General features: G+C 39.4%; 1 protein-coding gene across 1 annotated transcript in view; it reads right to left on the bottom strand.

The window, feature by feature from the left end:
• Nucleotides 1–22,373, bottom strand: part of Pnpt1 (polyribonucleotide nucleotidyltransferase 1) — a 41,229-nt gene extending 18,856 nt beyond the window's left edge. Inside the window, exons 1-13 of the mRNA XM_008822998.2 lie at nt 22,202–22,373; nt 14,308–14,368; nt 13,659–13,733; nt 12,927–13,032; nt 12,079–12,128; nt 10,473–10,536; nt 10,330–10,377; nt 9,316–9,429; nt 8,989–9,175; nt 8,172–8,223; nt 7,285–7,342; nt 4,330–4,426; nt 3,793–3,895 (exon numbers count right to left, since the gene is read on the bottom strand). Coding sequence (XP_008821220.1) covers nt 3,793–3,895; nt 4,330–4,426; nt 7,285–7,342; nt 8,172–8,223; nt 8,989–9,175; nt 9,316–9,429; nt 10,330–10,377; nt 10,473–10,536; nt 12,079–12,128; nt 12,927–13,032; nt 13,659–13,733; nt 14,308–14,368; nt 22,202–22,362 — 1,176 coding nt within the window. The 5' untranslated portion in view covers nt 22,363–22,373. The remainder of the gene's footprint in view (nt 1–3,792; nt 3,896–4,329; nt 4,427–7,284; nt 7,343–8,171; nt 8,224–8,988; nt 9,176–9,315; nt 9,430–10,329; nt 10,378–10,472; nt 10,537–12,078; nt 12,129–12,926; nt 13,033–13,658; nt 13,734–14,307; nt 14,369–22,201) is intronic.
• Nucleotides 22,374–24,753: the final 2,380 nt, after the last annotated feature.

The raw sequence follows: 24,753 nt of genomic DNA, 5'->3' as shown, positions 1-24,753 counted from the left end.
CACTATGATTCTACCTATGGCATGTTCCACAGTACAGTCAAGGCTGAGAATGGGAAACTTGTCATCAATGGAAAGGCCATCTCCACCTTCCAGGAGATCCTATCAACATCAAATGGAGTACTGTTGGCGCCAAGTATGTTGTGAAGTCTACTGGAGTCTTTACTACCATGGAGAGGGCTGAGGCCAACTTGAAAGGTGGAGCCAGAGGGTCATCATCTCTGCCCTTTTTAGCAATGCCCCTATGTTTGTGATGGGCGCGAAACCATAAGAAATATAACAACTCCCTCAAGACTGCCAGCAATGCCTCCTGCACCACCAAATGCTCAGCGCCCCCAGTCAAGGTCATCCATGACAACTTTGGCAATGTTGAGAGACTCATGACCACAGTTCATGTCATCACAGCCACCCAGAAGACTATGGTTGGCCCCACTGGGAAACTGTGGTATGACGGTCATGGGGCTGCCCAGAACATCATCTCTTTGTCTACTGGCACTGCCAGGGCTATGGGCAAGGTCATTCCAGAGTTGAACGGGAAACTCACTGGCATGGCCTTCTGTGTTCCTACCCCTTAATGTGTCTGCTGTGGATCTGACCTGCCACTTGGAGAAAGCTGCTAAATACAATGACATCAAGAAGGTGGTGAAGCAGGCATTGGCATCATGGGGCACTCTAAAGGGCATCCTGGGCTATTCTGAAGAACAGGACATCTCCTGCAACTTAACAGAGACACCTACTCTTCTACGTTTGATGCTGAGACTCGCATTGCCCTCAAAGACCACTTTGTCAAGCTCATTTCCTAGAATGACAATGAATTTGCCTACTGCAACAGGGTGGTGCACCTCATTCCCCATGGCCTCCAAGGAGTAACAAGCCCTGGATCACTCACCCCAGCAAGAGGAGAGAGAAGCCCTTGGCTGGGGGAGGGGACATCCCTGCCCCAACTCAGCCCAATTCAGTCCCAATACACTATCTCCCTTCACAGTTTCCATCCCAGATCCCCAGAAGAGGGGGAGGGGCTTAGGGAGCCCTACACTCTTGAATACCATCAATAAAGTTCACTGCACCCCCCCACCCCCCAAAAAACATAGCTTAGAGATTCTACAACGTACAATTCACAAGGTCCAGCATACACTCCACATAAAAATATGAAACATGGCCCATTCTCAAGAGAAAAGAAAAGGAATAGAGAATGATCCTTCGTTGAAATGTTGGATGAACTGTCAAAAGATTTCCCATGGGCACTGTATTTGTAATTGATGACAGCAAAAAGAAATAGTACAAATTCTGGAGTTGATGGCTGGCCAGGAGTGGTGGTACACACCTTTAATCCCAGCACCTGGAAGGCAGAGGCAGGCGGGTCTCTGTGAGTTCAAGGCCAACCTGGTCTAAAAGTGAATTCTAGGCCAGTGAGACCTAGCCTGAAAACAAACCTTAAAACCCAAAGACCAAATAAATAAAAAAAAAAAAACAAAAAAACAAAACAAAAACCCTCCAAAACAAAACAAAATTATGGAATTGAAAGATACACTATTTCATAACTGAGAGAAGATGAGAGTCTAGGAACATAGAGACAGACTAAGAAAAATTATTCAGGAAGCTGGAGGTATAGCTCAGTGGCAGAGCACTCATCTTGGTTCAATCCTGAACAGAGGAGTAAGGGAGAGGGAGATAAAAGAAAAGGAAGAAAGAAGTCACCCAGTCTGAGGGGAACATATCTCAGGGTCCTGTAGGATAATATCAGAGAGGCTGACATGCTCTTTAATTCCAGGATAGAAGCAACACAGTGATGCACGGGAAAATATTTGGAGAAATAAAGACTGAAACTTGTCAGGTTTGATGAAAAGACACATTTAGATTCAAGCTTGAAATTTTAAGCATTTAATATATCAAAATCAACCACATTTTCCACAGTCATACTCCTGAAATCCAAAGATAAAGTAACTTGACAACACTCACACAAAAACAATACATATACAGGGAAAAAAGACATGAACAGGTCCTTATCAGAAGAAGTGAGCAAAAACACTGCATTGTCTTTAAGTGCTCAAAGAAAAAAAGAGTAGACAATCCCCCCAATCAATCCAGAATTCTATACTCATCAAAAGAACTCTAAACAAAATGGAAAATAGTGGTATTTTCAGATGAGCAAAAACTAAGAATCTCAGAAGACCGTAGGACAACACTGAAGTAAGTCTCTGATACTCCTGAATACTGCATTTTCAGAAAGGGGTTAAAAAAATCCTAGAAACGGTAAATATGTACATACATGGGTCAACGGAAAAGATGACCTTTTCTCTTTTTTCTTCTCTTATTTAAATGCATATGACTACTTAAAGTAAAAGTTATCGAATTGCCTTGTGGGGGCATGAAGATGGCCCAAGACAACTAGAGCTTTAAGTAAGAATGAAAAGAGGTGAAAATGCACATAAGTGGCTAAGTTTCCTTATGCAAAGTTAACAGACTCAGAAACTAAAGATAAACACTGCCATCTCTATAGTCATCACTGAAACATAATGAACAGGTATAACCATAAAGGAAATAGATAAAATGGAATTCTAATAAATATTAAATTAATCAAAAAGATGACAGAAGAAATACAGAAACAAAATGAGAGGAGCCAAAGAAAAATAAATAAAGTAACAGACCCAAATATGATCTTATTAATAATTAAGCCAAACAAAATTGATCATGTACTCCAGTAAAGATTGTGAGAACAGGTAACAAACATATGTAGAATATCTAATTGGACATATCTTTAGTGCTTTATTAATGGCTTGTTAGGCATCAGGCTTAGTGGTACACATCTGTAATCTTGGTATTTGGGATGCTGAGGCAGGCAGATCGTAAGTTTGAGGCCAGTCTGGGCTGCATAGTAAGACTCCAATACAAAACAAAACAAAAACTAAACACACATACAAAAATCCTATATACTTTCAAAATGTACAGTTTTCTGTATAGAAATGATAAATTATTAAACTTATATTAATAAGCAAATCAAGGTCATACATAGTGATGCATTCTTGTAATCTCAGCACTCAGAAGGCACAGGTAAGGAGGATCACGAGTTCTAGGCCAGCCTGAGTAACACAGTCATACCTTGTCACAACAAAACAAAGTAATATGAATAATATACTCCAGCTATTAAAAGCTTATAGCATTTAAGGCTAGGGAGACAGCCCAGTGGATAAAGCACTTGATGCATAAGCATGAGGACTTGAATTTGAATCCCAGAACCCATGTACACAGAGGCACATGCTTTTAATCCCAAAACTTGGGAGGCAGGGGTAGGAGGATTTCTATAAATTCAAGGCCAGCCAGGGTTACATAATGAGACCCTGACTCAAAAAAAAGGGGGCTGTGGTGGTGGGGGGGGGGAGCTGGAGAGATGGCTCCAGTGGTTAAATTGAACTGGCTGCTGAAGACCTAGGTTTGGTTCCCAGCAAGGTTGCTGGTGGCTAACAACAGTCAGTAACTCTATTCCCAGGGGATCTGATGCCCTCTTTTGTCCTCTGTGGGGCACTGCACTTACATGTGGGAAAAACGCGTAAACTTGTAAAACAAACAAAACCAGTGACATGATTCTGTAATCTCAGTGCTCCCATGATGAGATGGAGGTGGAGACAGGAGATCCCCAGATCGCAGGCCAGCCTGTCTGGCAGCACAGCAGTGAACAGAAGAGCATCCCTGATCTCAAACAAGGACACGCCACACAAGCGCACACAAAATTTAGAAAACAAGTTACTACATCTATATAGTAGACATAATTAAACAAATATTTTTCAAACATATTACCTGTGTTTGTCCTCTTTGAAATAATGCTGATCCATGAAGAGTTTTAAACATATCTACCTCACAACTTATGTTCCTAAGTGAAGTCAAATCTCGTCCATCGCACCTGTAATAATAAAGGAAGTAAGTAGTAAACCCATATGGGGAGTCACAAAAATCAGACACCTTTACCATTATCAGAAAGTTCTCAACACCAGCTGTCTATAATAATGTTAGAATTTTAAACAATATAGATACTTGGGCCCCACTCTAAGTCCACTGAATCAGTGTGGCAATGTGACCTGTACTTCAGTATTCCTAAAAAAGCCTTGTAGGCAATTTTGGTTTGGAGCTAGGAATGTGAAGTAACACAAAGCTCATGAGAGACACCCAGACCCCGATACAGTCTATCTACTCTTAAACAGGCATTCATTTAGAAAATGAACATCATTATTCCTCAGTCTTCACTTGAAACCAGTTCCCTCCTCTGAGAAAGCTGCCACTTGACAGGCTATTTGCAAGCACGGCACCTGCTTCCATTCTACCACAGGATATGTTTACCTTTTGTATTCATTCAAAATAATACTTCTAAAAACTTCCTTTGCAACAACATTGAAGGATTCTATTATTTCAAATGGGTCGACCTCTGGAAATTTTTCTATAGAAAAAAAGACAAATCAAAACAAAGGTTTTATCTTTTTGGAAGACAGGATTTCTCCAAAGTTCACAGTATCAAATCAAGTACTGTGGTAGGCCAAGGGAAATGAGTGAACATTTAGTCCTCAGGCAAGCAGAGTATATAAATACACTTAAGCAAGTTGCTACTGGTATTTTACTTTTTTTTTTTTTTTTAAACCAAAACAGAGCTTTGTGATCAGTTCCTGTTCTATTATCTTACCTGACCACCTAGCCACCTACAATTACGGAAAAGTTTAACTGATAATTTTAAGAGTTTTCAATTATCTTTTGCTTTGTGAACTTTTAATCTGCAAAATGAGGAACAATTTTCTTTATATATCACAAATCTCTACTAGCTGTTTTTTTTTTTTTTTTATTTTTACTTTATAAAATAGAAGCAAACTCAGCAGTACTGTTTGTGGTGCCCTGGAGCGCCTGAGTTAGTAGGTTTGTCTGCTAGAAGACCATATCACAAAACCAAAGGGACTTAAACTGCTAAACCAAAACAGAGCTTTGTGATCAGTTCCTGTTCTATTATCTTACCTGACCACCTAGCAATTACGAATTACGGAAAAGTTTAACTGATAATTTTAAGAGTTTTCAATTATCTTTTGCTTTGTGAACTTTTAATCTGCAAAATGAGGAACAATTTTCTTTATATATCACAAATCTCTACTAGCTGTTTTTTTTTTTTTTTAGCTTTAACCTTTATTAAATGCTTTCATGAGCCAGGTATTTAAAAAAATAGTTTATTGTTTTTTCTGTGTTGCCTCCATGTATGTAAGTGTACCCATGGCACGCAATACCTGCGGAAGCCAGAAGAGGGTGTCAGATTCCCTGGAACTGGAATTAGACGGTTAGCTGCCATATCGGTGCTGGGATTCAAACTCAGGTCCTCTGCCAAGAGCAACCAGTGCTCTTAACTGCTGAGCTATCTCTCTACCCAAGCCAGGCACTTTAGCAGGTTTGTTTTGAATGCTTTTAAGCTTCAGAATAACTTACAAGGAAAATTCTATTATTATTGTGCTATAGAAGAAAAAAACTGAAGCTTAAAGAAGTAAACTGGGGCTGAGAGTGAAGGTTGGTGGTAGACTGCTTACCTAGTTTGTGTGAAGCCCTGGGTTCATTATGCCAGTACCCCAAGAAAAAAGAAATAAGTGCCTGAGATCCTACATAGCACAGTCACAGGGAGTAACTGATGGGGCTGTGGCATGACACAGATCTGCCTCAAAGGCTTATGCTTTGGATGTTGTTATCCTACATTAATTTATCCCATGTGCTTGTCTCTCAAGTGTGTGTTTTATTAAGTGATGTATGACCTTAAAGTAAATATGACATAAAAAAAGTCACATCAGAAAGATGTATTATTATATCTTCAACATGCAACTTTTTGGTTTTGGTAGCGCAGGGAACTAAATCCATGGTTCACATATGTTAGGCAGGAGCTCTACCACTGAGCAACATTCTCAATTCAGAATAATTTTGTTTGTTGTTTTTTGAAGACAGGGTCTTTCTAATGTAGCTCAGGATGGCCTTAATTCACAATTCTCCTGCCTCAGCCTCTTGAGTGCTGAGATTATAGGCCTGATCCACCACACCTAACTAATTTCTCATTCCTTAAAAATTTTACTTATTTATTTTCTTATTATTGTGTATGTATGCATGGTATGTGTGTATACGTGTGGTCAGAGGACAACTTGGTGGAGTAAGCTCTCTTCTTCTGCCTTTATGTGGGTTCTGGGGAGAAAACTCAGATTGCTAGGCTTGCATGGCAAGTACCTTTACTTGCTGAGCCACCTTGCTAGCCATAATTCCTCATTCTTAATAAAGAGAATGAAAAAAAACCCATTAAATATTCTTTTAGATAACTACCGATAATAGCACATTATTAATTTATATTAAAATGCTAACAGAAGAATTTTTATTTTAAAGTAAGATAAATAATCTCATGAGAGGGCATTTTTCTATCTGTGGAAAAATTAAGAACTGTATGTCAAGCTTCATATTCAGTTTGTATGAGAATGATGTTACATTGTAAGATCCTTTGCTTAATACTCTGTGGGGAGTTACCTATAATTCCACATCTTATGATTCTAGACAATACTAACTGTAGCAAAAGCATCAGTTAACATTTATTGAACACTGGCTATGTGTCAGGTACAGATATAAAGGATTTTCTCATTTAATTCCTACTAACCAAGTATTATTGGTATTACATTCTCACAGATCAAAGATTCAATTTTTTATTACAAGTTATTTTTATTTTTATTTTACTTATTTATTTTTTTGGTCTTTTTGAGACAGGGTCTCCCTGTAGCCCCAGCTGGCCTAGAACTCGCTTTGTAGACCTGGCTGGCCTTGAACTCACAAGAGCTCCGCCTGCTTCTGCCTCCTAAGTGCTGGGATCAAAGGTGTGTGCCACCACACCCGGCTATTACAAGTTTTTTTTTTTTTAATAAAAAAGCTGACCCCTGGATCTTGTGCAAGCCAGCTTTGGTTTATTTATTTACTTTGACTCAAGGATTTTAAAAACTATTTTTCAAGTTTCCAAATGATAGGACACAAGGCTGCCACCTTGGAGGAGAAAACCCTGAAGCAGAAAAGAAAGGGACATTTCATATTCAGTATTTAACAGGTGCTTACTGTGTATCAGGTGAAGTGTTAGCCATACACATACAGGTTAATTTGACAGCAACCCTAGGATACAGCACTATTATAAATTTACTTAACATAAAACTGAGGAGCAATGAGAATAACTGATTTCTTCAAGGTCTTAACACCAAAATTTGAAAAACAATGATTTTCTTTAAACATATTTAAAATACAAATAGAACTCACCTTTTAGTTGTTCCTCTGTATCTAATCTTATCTTGTTAACAGCTTCATCTCTGGAAATCTAAAACAAAATTGAGGTTAATGTATAAACATGGCAACATTACAAATTGCTATATTTTTAAAAAATATTTTATCATTTTTATTTTATGTGTGAGTGTTTTGCCTGCATGTATGTTAAGTGCACCCATGTCAGAGGCCAGAAGAGGGAATCAGAGTCACTGGAATTGGAGTTACAGATGGCTGTTAGCTGCCATGTGAGTGCTAGCAATCAAACCAGGGTCCTCTGGAAGAAGAGCAAGTGTTCTTAACTATTGAACCATCTATCTCTCCAGCCACGCACATTTCTGTTTTTAATGTTCACATAATATACTGTTGAGAACATTCAGATTTTTCTAATGGTAACATTTTTAAAAAGATTAAAAGTCACTGATTTATAAGAATTACATGCAATTCATTCAAATAATAAAATGTATTAACAAAAGAAGAAAAAAAAAGCAAACGGGCAGGCTTTTTTAAAAAGTAGAGTTGGAGTTTAATTAAGAGATTTTAGAATTGATTTTAAGTATCAGAGTTAAGAGAAAGAAAGGTACTTAGAGAGAAAGCGAAACACAGACAATGTGAATGTGGGCTTCTTAAAGGACAGCAGCCTTACTCAACTTTGTTTAGAAGTATATTTATGATTATAATTATTATTATTAGCAGTGTTTCCAATCTACCACAAATCTACCTCAAAAATGCTAAACAAAAGTATTCTACCACTGAGCTCTATCTCCAGCCTTGGTCAATGATTAAAACAAAACAAAACAAAACAAAAAACCAACAAACCTAACATTCACAAACAAAATTGTATTAATTAGGGTATCTTAGAACAAAACCTTGGGTATACCTACTTTATCATGTTCATAATCTGTAAAAACTGCATAGAGCTTCTCCATGGCGATTCTATTTTAAGAACACAATAAGTGTTAGCATAACAGTGTTTTAAATGACAAATATTTTATAAATGAAACAAATATTAAAACTACAAATTTAATAATAAACACGTCTCAAAGATTAAACATTGCTGGTCAGGTATGGTGGTGCATGCTTTTAACGCCAGCATTCGGTGCCAGAGGCAGGGAGATTTCAGTGAGTTCATGACCAGCCTGGCATAGAGTTCCAGACAGGGCTACACAGTGAGATCCTTCTTCAATGAAACAAATCAAAACAAACAAACAAAAAGATTAAATGTTGTTTGCCACTGCTAATCTGTTTATACTTATGGCACACAAATGTCTCCCTGCCTTTTAAGACAAATCAGTCACATGTTATTATGCTCTTCCTTCCTCTTCATTGTTCACTAAATTTCAATGCAGTCTCATTCACATCTGCCAAGTGCCTGCCTGTTCTAAGCACTGGGCACACAGTGGCTGGTATAACTGATTTCTTTTTGAGAAATGCAACAGTCTCCTGAGATAGTCAAATATCTTATACTTTACTCTCATTTTCCTGGACATAGAGAGAGACCTGAATTCTAACAAATATCTCTCCTTTTCACTTGAGATTTAAACTTTATGTGTTAAGACTAAGTTTATGCCATAATTGGGTTTACCATCTATAGGCATTAGATATTTATGGTAATAACTTAAAACAGAAAAGTTCTACTTATAAAGCAGTATAGAAATAAATAACTCTGCTTCCCATTCTCTTTTGCACAGCTGTTCATACCTGTGAGCGTATTTCACAATCTCTGGCGAAGGGGTAAACATCTTCTGGGGCGTCCTCTTGGCAACCCCAATTTCTTTTACCAATTGCTGGATGCCCTGAATTATTTGCTGGGTATACTTCACTCCAACTTTGATAGCATGGCAGAAGTCCTGCTGTAACATGTTTTCTGCAGAGGCTTCCAACATGACTATTTAAAGAAAGGAAAAGGATGATTACTGCCTTAGAACCTTTATCAGTATAGTATTTAAGAAAAAACGAAACACAAATACCAAAAAAAAAGTACAATTTCCAAGTAAAATCCAGGACAAATGTATTTAAATTACTTACCAATTTGACTTTTAGGTGCTCCAGCAACCACTAAATTTAAAGTGCTACAAGACATTTCTTTTCTTGTTGGGTTAACGACACATTCTCCATCAATCATTCCTATTCGTACTGCCCCTAAAGTAGAGTAAAGGGTTGACAACTATTTAACTAAAACTTGTTCCCACAGCATTATTCTAGTGATGGCTTCTCTTCCCTGTCCTTTTCACACTAGAATGAGATTTCTATTTCTCCCATCGTTAAGGACCAGAGAGCACCTCTTTCCACCCTTTCAGGACTAGAAGAACACTGAACTGCTCAAGCAAACCACATCGCCCACACCTGTTTGGCTATGCTCATATTCTGCTCTGGGTCCAGACTGCACTCTGGCCAAAGCAAATGCTTAAGCCTCATCTTCCTGAGGTTGAGCTTATACACTGCCTGAGAAGCCCTACTTGACAACCTGCTCTCCTCCATCGTTTTCTAAGTTATGCCATTGTGTTAATTCTGTTTCTAAATAAATATCTGTCTCTCTCCCTTACTTGCACTAAAAGCAGAAACTGCCCCTTTAATCTTTGTATTGCTAGCACCCAGACTACTTTCTCCCTTCAGTGCTTAGTCCAGTTGTTAGCACGGAGGACACTTGATGATTACATATTTGATGAATCATTTGCATACTATATGGTTACAATTTACGAGAGCTGTAAGTTATCAACATGTTTGTTTTATATTGAAAGCACATATACTTGGATAATTCTCTAGTATAAAGAAAGAAAAGTTCCCTAATAGAAAGAGGTAACTAAGAATGCAAAATATCTAGGGCCATAAAACTGGCCATACCATAAGAATGCTACTGGGAACAAAACCTAAAGCAAGGATAAAAATGTCTGAAAGACCTGCAAGAAATCTTGGAGTGTTGCCTAGTTCAACTTCTTACTGCAGTTACGTCAACACCAATAATAATAATAAAACCTGCACCTGCCCCTGCGACATGCTCACTATTCTATAAACAGTGGTTATTTTCAAACCCTGACTTACCAACAGGTCCATTCCAAGGAATATCTGACAACGAGAGGGCTACAGAAGCTTTAAAAAAGGGAAAAATAGAAAGCTGAAATTAAAATATTTCATTGCTTTGAAAAATCAGCACTGCTAATTTTAACTGGTATTTTTATACTTACCACCATTAATTGCTAGGATGTCAGGTTCATTAATGCCATCTACGGCTAGCAGATTACAAAGAACCTGTAGCAGGGGAAGAATTCAAGTACTTAACAAAACAAAATAAAAACTCAGAGGGCTGGTGAGATAGCTCAGTGGTTAAAAGTACTGACTGCTCTTGCAAAGGACCTGGGTTTGGTTCTTAGCACCCACATGGGGGCTAACAACCTCCAGTTCAGGGAATCAGATACCTTCTTCTGACCTCTGTAGGCATTGCATGAGTGGGTACATGCAGGCAAAACACTAATACACATAAAATAAATAAATATTTAAAAATAATAAAAAACCCACCTTGATTTTAAAGGATTAGTATTTAGGTTATCAGTTTGGCCTAAAATCTGAAAACTATATGATCAATAGCCAAATCCTTAAATCTGGCTATCATTTAACTAAACCATTAACACTGGGCATTTCAACTGTGAAAGTTTCTTCAACTTTTTTTGCAGTGGGTGAGGTGTACTGGGGATTGTTGAACCCAGGGCCTCATGAATGCAAGGCAGATGCTCTCACCACAAAGTCCCCGCCCCCATCCTGTTTCTTAATTTATAAGAGAGAAAAATAATGGCATCTTCATAACAGGGTTCCTGTTCAAGAACTGTGGAAATACTGTGTGTAAAGAACTTGCCACAATGCTAGGTATGCTACAGGTAGTCAGTAAATGTTAGCTACATGTTTTTATTATCTGCTTATACTTCAATGATGTACCTATGCTAAATTCTTAAGAGAATAAGTTTCTTGAGGCTATGATATCCACTTAAAGGTACACTTATTTGGTGCAATTAAATAAGATGGTTACCTAGTTTAAATATATGATTACTATCAGGAAAGAAACTAATATTCAGAAAGTAATAGAAGCCCAAATAAAAATCAGTTCTGATAAGTCAGGCATGGTGGCTCATGCCAATAACCTTAGCACTTGGAAAGCCGAGGCAGAACTGTCATTGAGTTCCAAGGCCAGCCAGAGCTATACAGAGTAACATCCTGTTTACCAAAACAATTTATTGTGTTGATTGTCCTAATGTGCTATTAATTTGACCTACAAAGTCCAGCCACATAATAGAACAGCCACCAACAACCTCAATCATACTATCTTTCAAGCACATAAATTTCTTTTCTCCCTCAGGGATTTTTGGACTCCCATCCCATCTGCCTACAATGTTCCCAATAGTCATTCATTCCTACTGATGATTCAGAGGTCAGCTCAAATTGTCACCAAAACAGTAAGACTTAAAAGTAGGGGCTGAAGAGATGGCTCAGCAATTAAGAGCACTAACTGCTCTTGAAGGAGACCTGGGTTTGAATCCCAGCACCCACATGGCAGCTAACAACCGTCCGCAACTCCAGTTCCAGGGGATTCAATGCCCTCTTCTGACCTCCACAGGCACTGCACAACATGGGTGCACTTAAATACATGCAAGCAATACACTCATACACATAAAGAAAAGACTTAAAATGCAACAGTATCATTAAAATTCTTTGTAAAACTTTCTCTAGAAAGAATTAATCGTGCTTAATTATTTTTTATTATCTGTGAACAAATCGATAACAAATCAAAGCAGAACTTACCTGAGTATCATAAAAGTAGCCTGCTGGAAAGAGAGGGCGAATTGAACGATCTGTCAAAGAAAGAAAAAGATATGAAATAGTCTTGGCAGGGTTGCTTTAATGGTAAAAACTAACGAACTATTTAAGACAGCTGTTGAGTATGTCAAAACGAACTGCTAGGACTGATAGGAAAAGGAGAAATGTTGATAATTGTCAATGCTTCCATTAATACAGACCATGAAGACCTGAAGAAAATGTTTGTTTGATATACTGTGACTGAGGACCACATTTAAACATGTGCAAGTTAGCAATTTCTGGATAGAAAAGCTACGAACTACAAATGAGCCACAATATTTATGGATGCCAAAGGTTTGGAAGATTATTAGGTTGGTTACTGGTATTACTTGCTTAGAATGCAAGTGGCCTTGGGTTTGAGTATCAGTACCACATACACACATATGTATCCATATACATATCAACCCCCCATCCCCAAAAAGGATTTGGAAGATTACAGACATATTTTAATAGCCAATAAATATAGTGTTTTTAGAAGTTACTAAGCTGAACATAATAATGAAAAACTCCAAGGGCAGAGTACTGGCCTGGGTCATGGAATTCATATGCTCCACAGCAGTTTAGTCAGGTACCTGCTGAATGGCGCTTCTGCACCAGACAGTACAGTAGGTATAGAGATCTGGTAGTGAAGAAACACGTTTTCTCTCTCGTGAAGCACACATTTGAATGAGAACAGACAGTAAATCATCTCGAGAGACATTCATATAATGAAAGAAAACTCAGGAGAACAAAGATAGAAAAGAGATGTAAACACTGGTGTATCAGAGAAGGTAATGCCTCTGTTGCTAGCATACCTATTATTCGACTTGTAAGAATCTCTTTGTCAGAAGAGCCAATCTCCCTTCTAAGGTAGTTTGTGGGAATTCTACCTGCTGCGGCAGCCTTCTGTCTGTAGTCGACCTAAAGCAGCAATGAAAAAATACGGTTTTCAGGATTCTTTTTTTGTAATACATTATATCGCAAGAACTACTCTGTAAATACCGATTGTCCTGAGGTTACTAACAACATGTTCTAGTCTATGAGAAGAGACTATTTTATTTACTTTTGGCATTTTTAATCTCTTAGGAGGAGAGTTTATAGTGCTTCAGCCTTCTACTTAGCAGTCAGATGGCTTCCTAACCTTACTTTCCACAGTAGCTTAGCTTGATCAAGTCAGAGCCCCCTAACCTCCCCCACCCCAGCTTTTGTATCAACTTTGAGATATAAATGCATTAGAAAGACATAAAACCTGACAAACTGTTCACTTAACATATACTGAAGACTCAAACTGAAAGAAAACCCATGAAGATAATGAATTCACTGTTTATTCGACAAAGTACTTATGCACCTCCACTGATGCTGTCAAGCTGGCCTTTCTAATGTATTCTTAGCAATCAGTTCATAGTCTCCCAATGGTAGACAAGGTACCAAATGACTAAGGCAATTCCTTGTTGTATAGTTTAATTTTCACTCAGACACTTGACAAAATATTACAAAGTTTACATTTATACTATTTTACAGACTCAGATAAATCAGAAAAAACTTACCACCAAAGGCATGAACTGGGAAGGTGAAGGTTTTGTTTTGCTGACCGCTGTGACCATGACTGCAGTGTCACCTGACTTACATAAACAATAATACTGGTAAATTTCTTTGAAATCAGATATTAATATGGAAATACCAATTGAATGAGTTCTACTCCAAATAAACTCAATGAAAGACCTCTTCCATGTGATTACAATGAAAATAATTATTCACAAGCAGTCCGACTTGATCCTTTCTCTTTGACAATCAGCATTAGAATCCTCACTGAGTTTTCAAATGGAGAAATGACCTACAGCTTAGTCACATCAGTGAACTGAATCACATTTTCTACTTTTTGAGGAAATTTAGGCTATGAAGAAAAATTTCCTCATAGCTCTATGAAGAAAATAGTGAAAACTCTTTCTCTAGAAAAGCATAACAGATTTAATGAACAGAATACGATAAAGCCCAAATTTGGAAGAGTTATTTAATGCATCCAACACTTGGACTCTTTGATGGTCTAGCATGATTCTGGTATTAGAAATAACTTTAGTACTGTCTGAACTAATTTCCAATACCACAATGATGACTTATGATGCTATCAGATACTTAGTGCCAGTCTTTGTAACCATTTTAAGATAAAAATTTAAAAATATGGATGAGTTTTTTTACCTGTACCACAGCAGAGCCATCGGCAAACCTTGCCAGTTTTCCAGATGATATTTCTAATTTTCTGTTTAAAAATAAAAATTCAATGTAAAAGGACATTAGTACAACTCTCAGCTTAGTATAAAATAGAGAATCTAAAAGAACTAAAGGCTCCCAAGCTTTACAAGCCCTGCCTCCCTCAGCAAAAAAAGGGGACAGGATTTGTGATCATCAAAAGCACAGGGAGGTTTAAGTGCTGCTTATAGATGGTAGAAACCAAGGCAAAGGTTAATCTGGATGAGAGGAAGAGTATTTTAGGGAGCAAGTCGTTCCCAACTGTGAATTCCCATCTCTCAACTCAGTTTAGTCTCTTCTTATCCCTTGCCTTGTTGACCTTAACATTCAAACTCAATCACTTCCCTAATTAAAATCCTTCAAAATCTCCCCCGTTGCTTTCTGGGAAAAACATTAACTCCTAAATATTGCCTACAAAGACATTCATACTCTATTTAAAAAACAAACAGTATTTTATATGCAAACCTAAAAAGTTAATAAGACTTTCACATTCATCAGTAGTGTCAAGACAAGTTATTGGTGGAAGAAGTCTCTTTCAATCAGTGGTGCCAGGATGACTGGATATCCACACACATGAAGCCAGACTCCTTTATACAAAATAAAAACTCAAAATGGACACTCTACCTAAAAGAGCTAAAACTTAAAAATTCTTGAAAAAAATTAGAGTAAATTGCCATAAACTTGGGTTAGACAAGATCTCTTTATTTTTATTTTGACAGTGTCTCCCTAGCCCCAGCCTGCCTGGAACTCAATATGTAATGGGGCTGGCTTCAGTCTCACAGAGATTTGCCTGCCTCTGCCTCCAGAGTGCTGGGATTAAAGGCATGTGCCACCATGCCCAGCCCAAGGTCTTTTTAGATGTGACATCAAAAGTCCAACTGACAAAAGAAAAAAAGAAAAAAACCTTGGGCTTCATCAAAATTAACAACATTATGACTTGAAGGATATTAAAGAAAATGGGAAGACCCTAAAAGAGAAGAAAATGTGTGTGAACCATGTGTAGGACTTCTATAACAAGAAAACTCACTTTAAACAACTGGTAAAGGAATGGTGTGGCAGAGGCACACTCCTGTGTCAGTACTCCTGCTGGCTCCATCCAGAGCAGGGAGGGGGTGAGCAGAGTGTGGCTAACGGCCCCAGGCTGCCTGCCCTCACCCTGCAGATTCCTCTGAAATGGGCAAGCCAGGTGGGTGACAGTGGGGTGGACAGGGGCAGGTGCGATGAATAGGCAGCAGAGATGTAAATGGCTGGGGAAGGGAATGGCCGAAGATATAGAACCCCTGTGTTTCCAGCGTGGCTATCAAAGGACGTGCACCAGCCACCACCTGTGCCTGAATTCAAATCCTGACCCTGTTCCTTACTGGCTGTGTGGCTTCCCAGAGGTGACTCAGCCTCTCTGTTTCCTGAGCAGCTTGGATATCACAGTGTCCGTCTCACTAGGTTAAGTTGGAGATCAAGTTTGTGTGTGCTGACAGGGCTATTCTCTCCAGCCCTGTTTGCTGAGTGCTGAATACCAGTGGGGTGGGGCAGGGGGGATGGGACAGGACATGGAAACTCAAAAAAAAAAAAAAAATTGGCAAAGGGTTTGAGTAGACATCTCTTCAAAGATATACAAATGGCCAATAAGTTCCTGAAAATATGCTCAGTATCATTAGCTACCAGGGAAATGTAAATCAAAGTCACAGTAAGGTTGCCACTTCACACCCAGTTAGACAGCTAAAATAAAAATGATTGGTGACGGGCGGGAGAGATGGCTCTGTGGTTAAGAACACTGGTTGTTCTTGCAGAAGACCTGGGTTCAAATCCCAGCACCCAAATGGCAGCTAACAACTGTCTGTACCTCTGGTCCCAGGGAGCCAATAGCCTCTTCTGACCTCCGTGGGTATTACACAACGCAGATGCACTTACCTACATGCATGCAATACATACACATACACATAAAATAAAAATAATATTTTTAATTTAAAAACAATCATTAAATTTATAGAAGAATTTATGTATCGGTGAGAAAATTTTTTGAAGTCCTAACTAATAGATTAAGTTAAACATGATTGGTGAGTACATGGAAGCTTGGAGTCCTCATATACTGCTTTGTGACACAACCTGGAAGAGCCTGAAGGTAAAACATGATAGTTAATACTGACAGCTAGGCAGGATCTAAAGTCACCTAGGAGACAAGCCTCTGGCATGTCTGAGGGGGATCTCTGGATAGGATTAGCTGAACTGGGAAGACCCACCCTAACATTCCATGGGTTGGGGACCCTGGCTGCATAAAAAGGAAAAGGCCAGCTGAGCTCCAGCATTCACCTGCTTCCTGAATTCCGATGCAGTGTGACCACCCGCCAGCCTCTCCCTCCTGCTGCCATGCCTTCCCAGCGAGGGACTGTGAGCCAACTAGGCTTTCCTTCCTCACATTGCTTTTGTCAGGTACTTTGTCACAGCACTGGGAAAAATAACTAACACAGAGTTAATCTGTGACATAGCAAGTCCACTCACTGGAATATACTAAAAAGAAATGAAAATTACAGGCCCACAGAAAAACTTTTACATCAATGCTCATAGCATTATCTATTCTAACCCTCAAATGGAAACAACTCAAAGGCTTATCAATTGATGAATAATTAAACAAAATATAGCATAAGCCACACACTAGACTATCATTTAGCTGTTAAAAGAACTGAAGTTTGGATACATGTTACAACATGGATAAACCTTGAAGACATCATGCAAAGTGGAAGGCAGTCACAAAAGATTGTATTTGATTTTTTTCTTTCCTCAAATTTAACTTTATTTATTATTATTCCATGTGTGCACGTGTGCGAGCCTGTCAGGGATGTCAGAGGAAATCTTTTGGGAGTTCTCTCCACTGTGGGTGTTGGGGATTGAACCCAGGTCATCAGGCTTGCATAGCAAGCACTTTTATCTGCCAAGCTGTCTTGATAGCTCATCATTTACATAAAATTTCCAAAATGATCAAATCTAAGACAAAAAGAGTTTAAGTTTTCTTTTTTGGGATGATGAAGATGTTCTAAAATGGGTTGTGGTAATAGCACAAAGCTCTGAATATTAAAATATGAAGAGTACATTTCAAGTGAATCAACTATATATGGTATGTGAATTCTATCCTAAGGCTATTTGGTTAGTCCTCTATTTCTGCAGCAAATGCAAAAAGAAATTACTGAGGTGTCAAAACAGATGAGCGAAACGTGCCAAAGAGCCCAAAATTTAGCAAAAGGGGTTGTGAGGTCAAACCAGGGGGGCAAGCCCCGAAGACTGTGAAGAAGGTGCTCTGTCACATGAATGGCTCAGTTTCAGAAAACATTCGATCACTGTCTGGTGCAGAAAACACACAAGCCATCCCCTCCCCATGCCTTGCTCCAAGTAAGACTAGTTATTCTTTCCTTCACATAAGCAAGAAATGGAGGGAAGACCTGTAAAAGATCTACAATTAAATATTCAGAAACCTGCTGATCCATGTGTAAATCCATTTTGTTAAATTTAACATGTGCTCTAATGATTACACTACTTTTGTACTATCAGTTCTAACCTTGAAATAGTCTTAGGTTCCCTGCCTTCCACAGGGAATAATTAGAAATTTTAATTGAGTTTCAGGTACTATTCAACACAGGTGATTAAAGCCACAATAAAATTGGTCTTCCTTGACTGGCAGGTACAATGGGGTGCAAAGAGAGGCAGGTGTTGAAGCAGGAGGCAGAAGACCTGGAGGTAATGAGATGCTCAACTCCAGCCACCTAGGACAGCACCATTCAGCCGCACACCTGCCTGCAGTGGTTTTAGGTGACAAAATGTAAATCTGGGATCTTGAAATTTTGTTTAATTCCAAATAAGAATATGCTATGAGTAACTTTTCAAGACATTCTAGGAATCGGTATTTCACCTACTACTTGAATTTAAAATACCTAAGTGATCCCTGTAAAGGGGAGTGAAGGAGCTCTTATCACATGTAAGTGGATGTAGGATGTGTGTGAAACAAAACAAAAGCTATGAAAAGTACACTTCTACTCCATTAATAGGTACTGTTTTAACCAGGGTGACATACTGCTGATTATCCTCTGTGACAGCAAATCTTTCTTCTTTAATGGTGGCATGATTTGTAGATGTAAACAAGAAAAAAGACAGAACAGGGGCAAGGAACAAATCCTCTGAATAGCTGTGGTATAGATAGCAGGCCATGCCGTATTGTGTAAGATAGTGGCTTTATGGTGCACCTTTCTTGGGAGACTCCGTTTCTTAAAAAAAAGTTTTTTGGCTTTAAAAAAATTTATCATTTTTATTTTATGTGTATGAGCATATTGCTTACATGAGTGTATTGCTTGCACGTATGTAAATACATTGTGTTGTGCAATGCCTGCAGAGGTTAGAAGAGGACTTTGGATCCCCTGGAAATGGAATTGCCAACAGTTGTTAACCTCCATTTGGGTGCTGGGAATTGAACCTGAGTTCTCTTCAAGAGCAGTCAGTGCTCTTAACTGCTGAGCCTTCTCTCCAGCCCTGGATTTATTTGTTTTTATTTAATGTGCCTGAGTGTTTTGCCTGCATGTATGTAAGTGCACTGGTATCATACAATGCCTGAAGAGGCCAGAAGAGGATGTTTGATCCACTGGCCTGGAGTTATGGATGGCTGTTAGCTACCATTTGGATGCTGGGAACTGAATCTGGGTCCTCTGAGTTATCTTAACTGCCGAGCAATCTCTCCAGTCCCTTGGCTCCATTTTGAGTACAAATACAGCCGCAGACTGACTCTGCTTTTTTTTTTTTTTTTTGAGACAGGGTCTCCCTGTAGTCCCAGCTGTCCTGGAACTCACTATGTAGACCAGGCTGGCCTTGAACTCACAGGTATCTGCCTACCTCTGGCTCCCGAGTGCTGGGATCAAAGGCGTGCGCCACCACACCCAGCTGACTCTATTTGTGCAAGTAATGTCAGAACCTGCCTAGTACCACAATGAGGCAGACTGATAATAACTTATTTTTAGGTTGGGAACATATGAGTATACTGAAGACATGTAAGTCAGGCCCAAGAGTTTATCAAACACAGCAAACCAATGAAGGAAGTCCATGGACAGAACATCTAACACCTCAATGGTGATGAATCCATTGACCTGTCATCTGGCCACCTGGCATGTGCATCAAAGGACTAATGGGCAACAAACTTCTTATTGTTCCTACTGCTTGATGCAGCACACTGAAATTGCTGTAGGTCCATCCATCCATCCAATCATCTGTGCATCCATCTGGACCCAGTTCTGCATCTCACCTCTTCAACATTGTGGCCCTGCTGCTTGGGTATAGGCCTCCAACAGTTCTTCAAATAGGTTTGTAATATCTAACTACTAACGACCCTCTATCTGTATCAGCTCATGGACTCTAGTAAGACTTTGAATTCTTTGGATTATGTATGTGGCTTCTTTAATTCTGTAGCCATTCTGCAACTTACATATATACAAACACATAGATATCCTATGTGACTGTGTGAGACCTGAGAGTTGATAGCAATAGCTAAGAGTGGAATAAAAGAAACTGCTTATCATCTCTGCATGTACAGAGGGAAATTGGGATTACTTAGCAAATTGCAGCCAATGAAACTGATGTACTTATGAATTTATTGTCAGTCAACAAATTCTGACATTGTGTACACACATGTTTTTGGCACATGTACTTTTAGTTGTTTTGGAGAAAACTTCTATCACATTTCTGTTTTATGGTTCACTTTTAAATTGGTTCCTTATCAATTTACTCTTCAATATTATATGTATAAAATATCTCCAAATACATAAAGGATCCACACTACATAGATGGTCTCTGGTCATGGAACTGGGGGCTATGGAAACAGATGGAAGATTTCTGATGTTTTAAAATGTTGAACCATATGAGTGAATACCTTACTGAAAACATTTCTTAAAAAATAAATGAGAAGGATCAAATGATCAGGGAGATCATCCTGACAGTCAGGAGGAGGAGAAGGACCAAGGAAGTGGAAGAGCGAGGGAACACCACCTGCTACAGAACGAATCCAGGGAAAAGAGTCCCAAAAACTAGATTAAGATTTTATTTTTTATTAACTTAAATTGTGTGTGTGTGTGTGTGTGTGTACACATGAATGCAGGTACCCTGAGGTCAGATCCCCTGGAGCTGGAGTTAGAGGTAGTTGTGAGCTGCCTGATGTGGATGCTGGGCACTGAACTTGGGTTCTCTGCAAGAGCAGTATGCTTAACTTAACTGCTAAGCCATCTATCAGCCCTAGAAAGAGAAATTCTCAAAGAGCATTTTTCATCTAGGTGTGGTGGTGCAAGCCTGTAATTCTAGCACTTGGGAGGCTGAGGCACAAGGACTGTGAGTCTGACACCAACATGGGCTACATAGTGACACCTTATCTCTAAAAAACAAAACAGAACATCTTTAGAACTATTTGCAGAGTTAAATGAATTGTAAACACTTTCTTCCAACTTCTACCAAGAAATGCTCAGCAACACACCTCTCAATGGTGTGTGGGAGATAATCTGGCCTTTTCCCTACTTGAATCACTGCTAATTCCTCCTTACACCTAAGATTCATCACCAAATGCAAGCTTTAGGGAAAATACTTCTTTGTGCTCCCTAGTGCCTTCTCTGTAGCTCTCCTAATTAATTTCCTAATGCTTAATGTTTGTTTATCTAACTCCAACAGATCCCATATCTCCAGGGCCTTATACATAGAAGATTTTCCATAAAATATTACAGAAATGAAAATTAATTAGTTGTCTCAGAAGTTTACTCTGAAAATTAAATAAACTGTCTGGAGAATACCTACATAGTCTCTCACAGTGTTGTAAGGTGCTAAAACAAAGTGGCTGGAGCATAGTTACCACACAATAAATATTACAAATCACAAACAAGATTGGTTTATCTAGCAGGTATGGCATTTACGAATCTTATTTTAACATATAATAAAGGATTAAGAAAACTAGCTACAAAAGAGATTTGGGGTTGATTAATAGAGTGGGCTGGGGATATAGCTTAGTTGATAGAGTGATTGCCTGATATACTGGAGGCCCTGGATTCCACAGTGCTGCTAAAATAAACAAATAAATGGAAAAGTTAAAGTAGATTATTTATGGAAAATACAGAAGGCAGAGGCACATCTTACCGACTTTAGTACCCAGTGCCTGCTTCATAGTAGGTGTCTATGGGAGAAATGTTTTGGGGTATTTCTTCAGATACAGTGTGCAGTCCTGCCAATGTGGTGAGTCATGCCTGTAATCCCAGCAGTCAGAGGAGGCTGAGGCAGATGGATTGCCACGAGTTCTAGATCAGCTTGGGCTATAGAGACTCTGTCTTAAGTACCAGAGGGGGTGTGTACAGTGTTTAAAGACGAGATAGCCCTCTATGACCCTTTGGAAAAAAACAGAATTAAGAATGTCAGCACCTGGCATTCAATAAAATGACAAGTTCCCTTCCTTCTCCGGCTCATTCTGTCTCACTTTTAGGCAATTAACTGAGCTGGAGCGCGCACTGACAACGCGTTACCTCGAGGTGTAGGTTTCTATATCGGAGACCGAGGCTCTCACAAAGAGAAAGGATGTCGGGTGGACAGACAGGCTCAGATACGGAGAGGAAGCTGGCCAGAGCCAGGGGAAGATTCAAGAAGCAAAGGGCACAGGCCAGCGTGGGAAAGGGGAGTGCCGGAGGTGACTGCAAATCCGGAAAAGGAAATTTCGAAATTAGTTCTGGAGTAGAGAAGCTGGACAGACTTAGGCTGCTAGGTTTCTACCATGGGAGATTAAGTACCTGAGCGGCGGGACAGACACCTGAGAGGAGACCGCGAACGCAGGCCGTTCGTTCCTTACCTGTTGCCGAGGTCCACGGCCACGGCTCGCGACCCTGCGCTACTCCACAGTGCTCGCACCTGCCCATAGGTGAGGGCCCGGCTGCGCCCCGGCCGAGCCAGAGGCCCGCAGCCCAGCGGCCGGAGCCGCAGGCAAGAGCAACACTGCCTGCAGGCCGCCATGACACCCAGCACGCGAGCAGCCCAAGCCGGGCCTTCATTGGCCAGTTCGTAGCCCGTGGGGCGGAGCCTGCTGCAGTTTCATTTCCGAGGTTCCGAGAAAGCGGCTCCCTTAGCAACTTCCTACGGAAGGCAGAACGGGCCAAATCTATCAGAATGAGATTGTCTTTGGCTTATCCTTTTTATGCCCATCACCACTGAAAAATAAATACTGCTTTAAAAAAATTATACGAAATTAAAAAAAGCTCTTTAAACAGTGCGTGGTACTGTTGTTTAAAGAAAAATCATAATAACGTATTTAATAAGTGAAATAAATAAATAAATGCATTCATTTAATACATGAATAAATTATTTAATAAGTGAAATAATGAATGAATAAATGAATGAACAAGACAGACCATTATTTGATTCGGTGACGTAAGAATTGGGTTAGCCTATGGAGAAGACCATGGAATGCGATCTCCCTCTCACCTCGACATAGCAGCAGTGTGGAGGCAGGGACAGGGAATCCAGGCTGGCTTGGAGACTAGCTAGAGAGCTCCAGTTTCAGCAAGAGACCCTGCCTCAATAAATAAAATGGAGAACTATGGAGGAAGACTTCTGATTTTAATCTCTAGTTTTTACGCGCGCGCGCGCGCGCGCGCGCACACACACACACACACACACACACACACACACACACAGAGGCACGAACACCACACATATGCAAAAAATAAGATCTTGTGGCTGAATTTTTTATAGGTGATACACAGTATCTTTATGGTAGACATTTTTAGCATAGATACAAAAATATAAAAGTTTAAATCCTTGTGGTTGTTGTTAAGGTTCAGATAGCCCTGCCCGCTCACCAACAGGATCCCAAGGACTTCTCATGCTCCTGAGAAAAGGGAACCTAGCTGATAAGCAGGCTTCCCCTTTGATCCCTAAAGAGGACAGGTTTTAACAGTCCTGCTCCCCCCCTCACCAACTTTAAAAAAAATACATCTTCCCGCCTTCTGCAGGAAGCAGAAGCCTCCCTTTTTAAAAGACCCCAGCTCAAGACACGGGCAGACATTTTCCCTGCCCAGAAGGGAATCTGTCCCATGTGTTCCTTTGCTAATAAACCCTATTTTGATGGAGTTTTAGCTGTGCCTCGGTGCCTCATCATCCATCGCTCATTTTCCACCAACTTTTTACCTATCAGTTGTAACAACTGAAGCTCTAATTTATGATACTACATTGAAAAGTGTCATATTCTAGAAGTATAGTTCTGCCAAATAAAGTTGCACAGCCACAATATAATTTAAAAGGACCTTCTCTATGACTCGTAAGCTATTAGAAGTGATCCAGTTTAAATCTGTTAGCAGTAATTCCCAGATCTTTCTTTTTTGTCTTCCTTATTCAAATTACTTAAAATAATTGGACTCTGGGGACTTAGTAGCAAATTTATTTAAGTAAAACACTGTTGCATTAAGATATGCTTAATTAAAATGTAATTTGCTTTGTGCTTTTGCTGGCAGTATATACATTTATTTAAATTTTATAGCTATCCAAAATTTGCAAGAATAATGAGTTACATATTGTTATGTATTTGTAGACACTTAGGTAACACTGAGGAATGCATAAGAATTTTTTCTTTTCAAAGAATGTAGCCTACCCAACATTACTTTGGGGCCTGATGATGGTTCAACAAGTAAAGGTGCTGGTTGCCAAACCTGGCAACCCAAGTTCCATCCCCAGACTACTTGGTGGAAGGTAAGAAATGAGTGCAGCGAATCATCTCTGCCCTCCACATGCTCTCTGTGTGCACATGCACACCCACGTACAACACACACTCATGCACACAGATTAAAAAATGTAAGAAGAAATGTTGGCTTACATCACTGCCAAAGGGTGCTTTCTAAATCACAAATACATATGTGACTTAATTCTGTTTAGATTTCAGTAGCTACAGGATAAAATGAAACTGCTTTGCATGGTCTATGAACATTTTGATTCCTACTTGGTTTCATTAAGTTTATTTTACTAACTTACTTATTTCTAGCTCCTCATTTTGTACTCCAAATACACTGAACTTATTCCTTTGAAACATGCCACTTTTTCTCTTGACTTTGTGCCTTTGTATGTGTGATTCTATGTGTTTGACACAAGCTCCTGCCTACGTGTCAGTCTGGCAAACTCAGTCCTTAATGAGATCCTCTCATTTCTCCAGGCAGACCTATAGGCACAATCTAGGCCTGATATTCTACTTTATTAATTTACTATACAGACATTAATTCCATGCATCTTATAGTTTAAAAGTTCTGATTATGGGCCTGGAGAAATCACTCAGTGGTTAATAGCCCTGGCTGTTCTTGAGGAGGACCTTTGTTCAGTTCCCAGCACTCACATGGCAGCTAATAATAGTCCAAAACT

This window comes from Nannospalax galili, unplaced genomic scaffold (genome assembly GCF_000622305.1).
Source record: "Nannospalax galili isolate Female #2095 unplaced genomic scaffold, S.galili_v1.0 scaffold286, whole genome shotgun sequence".
Classification (NCBI taxonomy): Eukaryota; Metazoa; Chordata; class Mammalia; order Rodentia; family Spalacidae; genus Nannospalax; species Nannospalax galili.
This window is presented reverse-complemented; position numbering and strand designations above follow the sequence as displayed.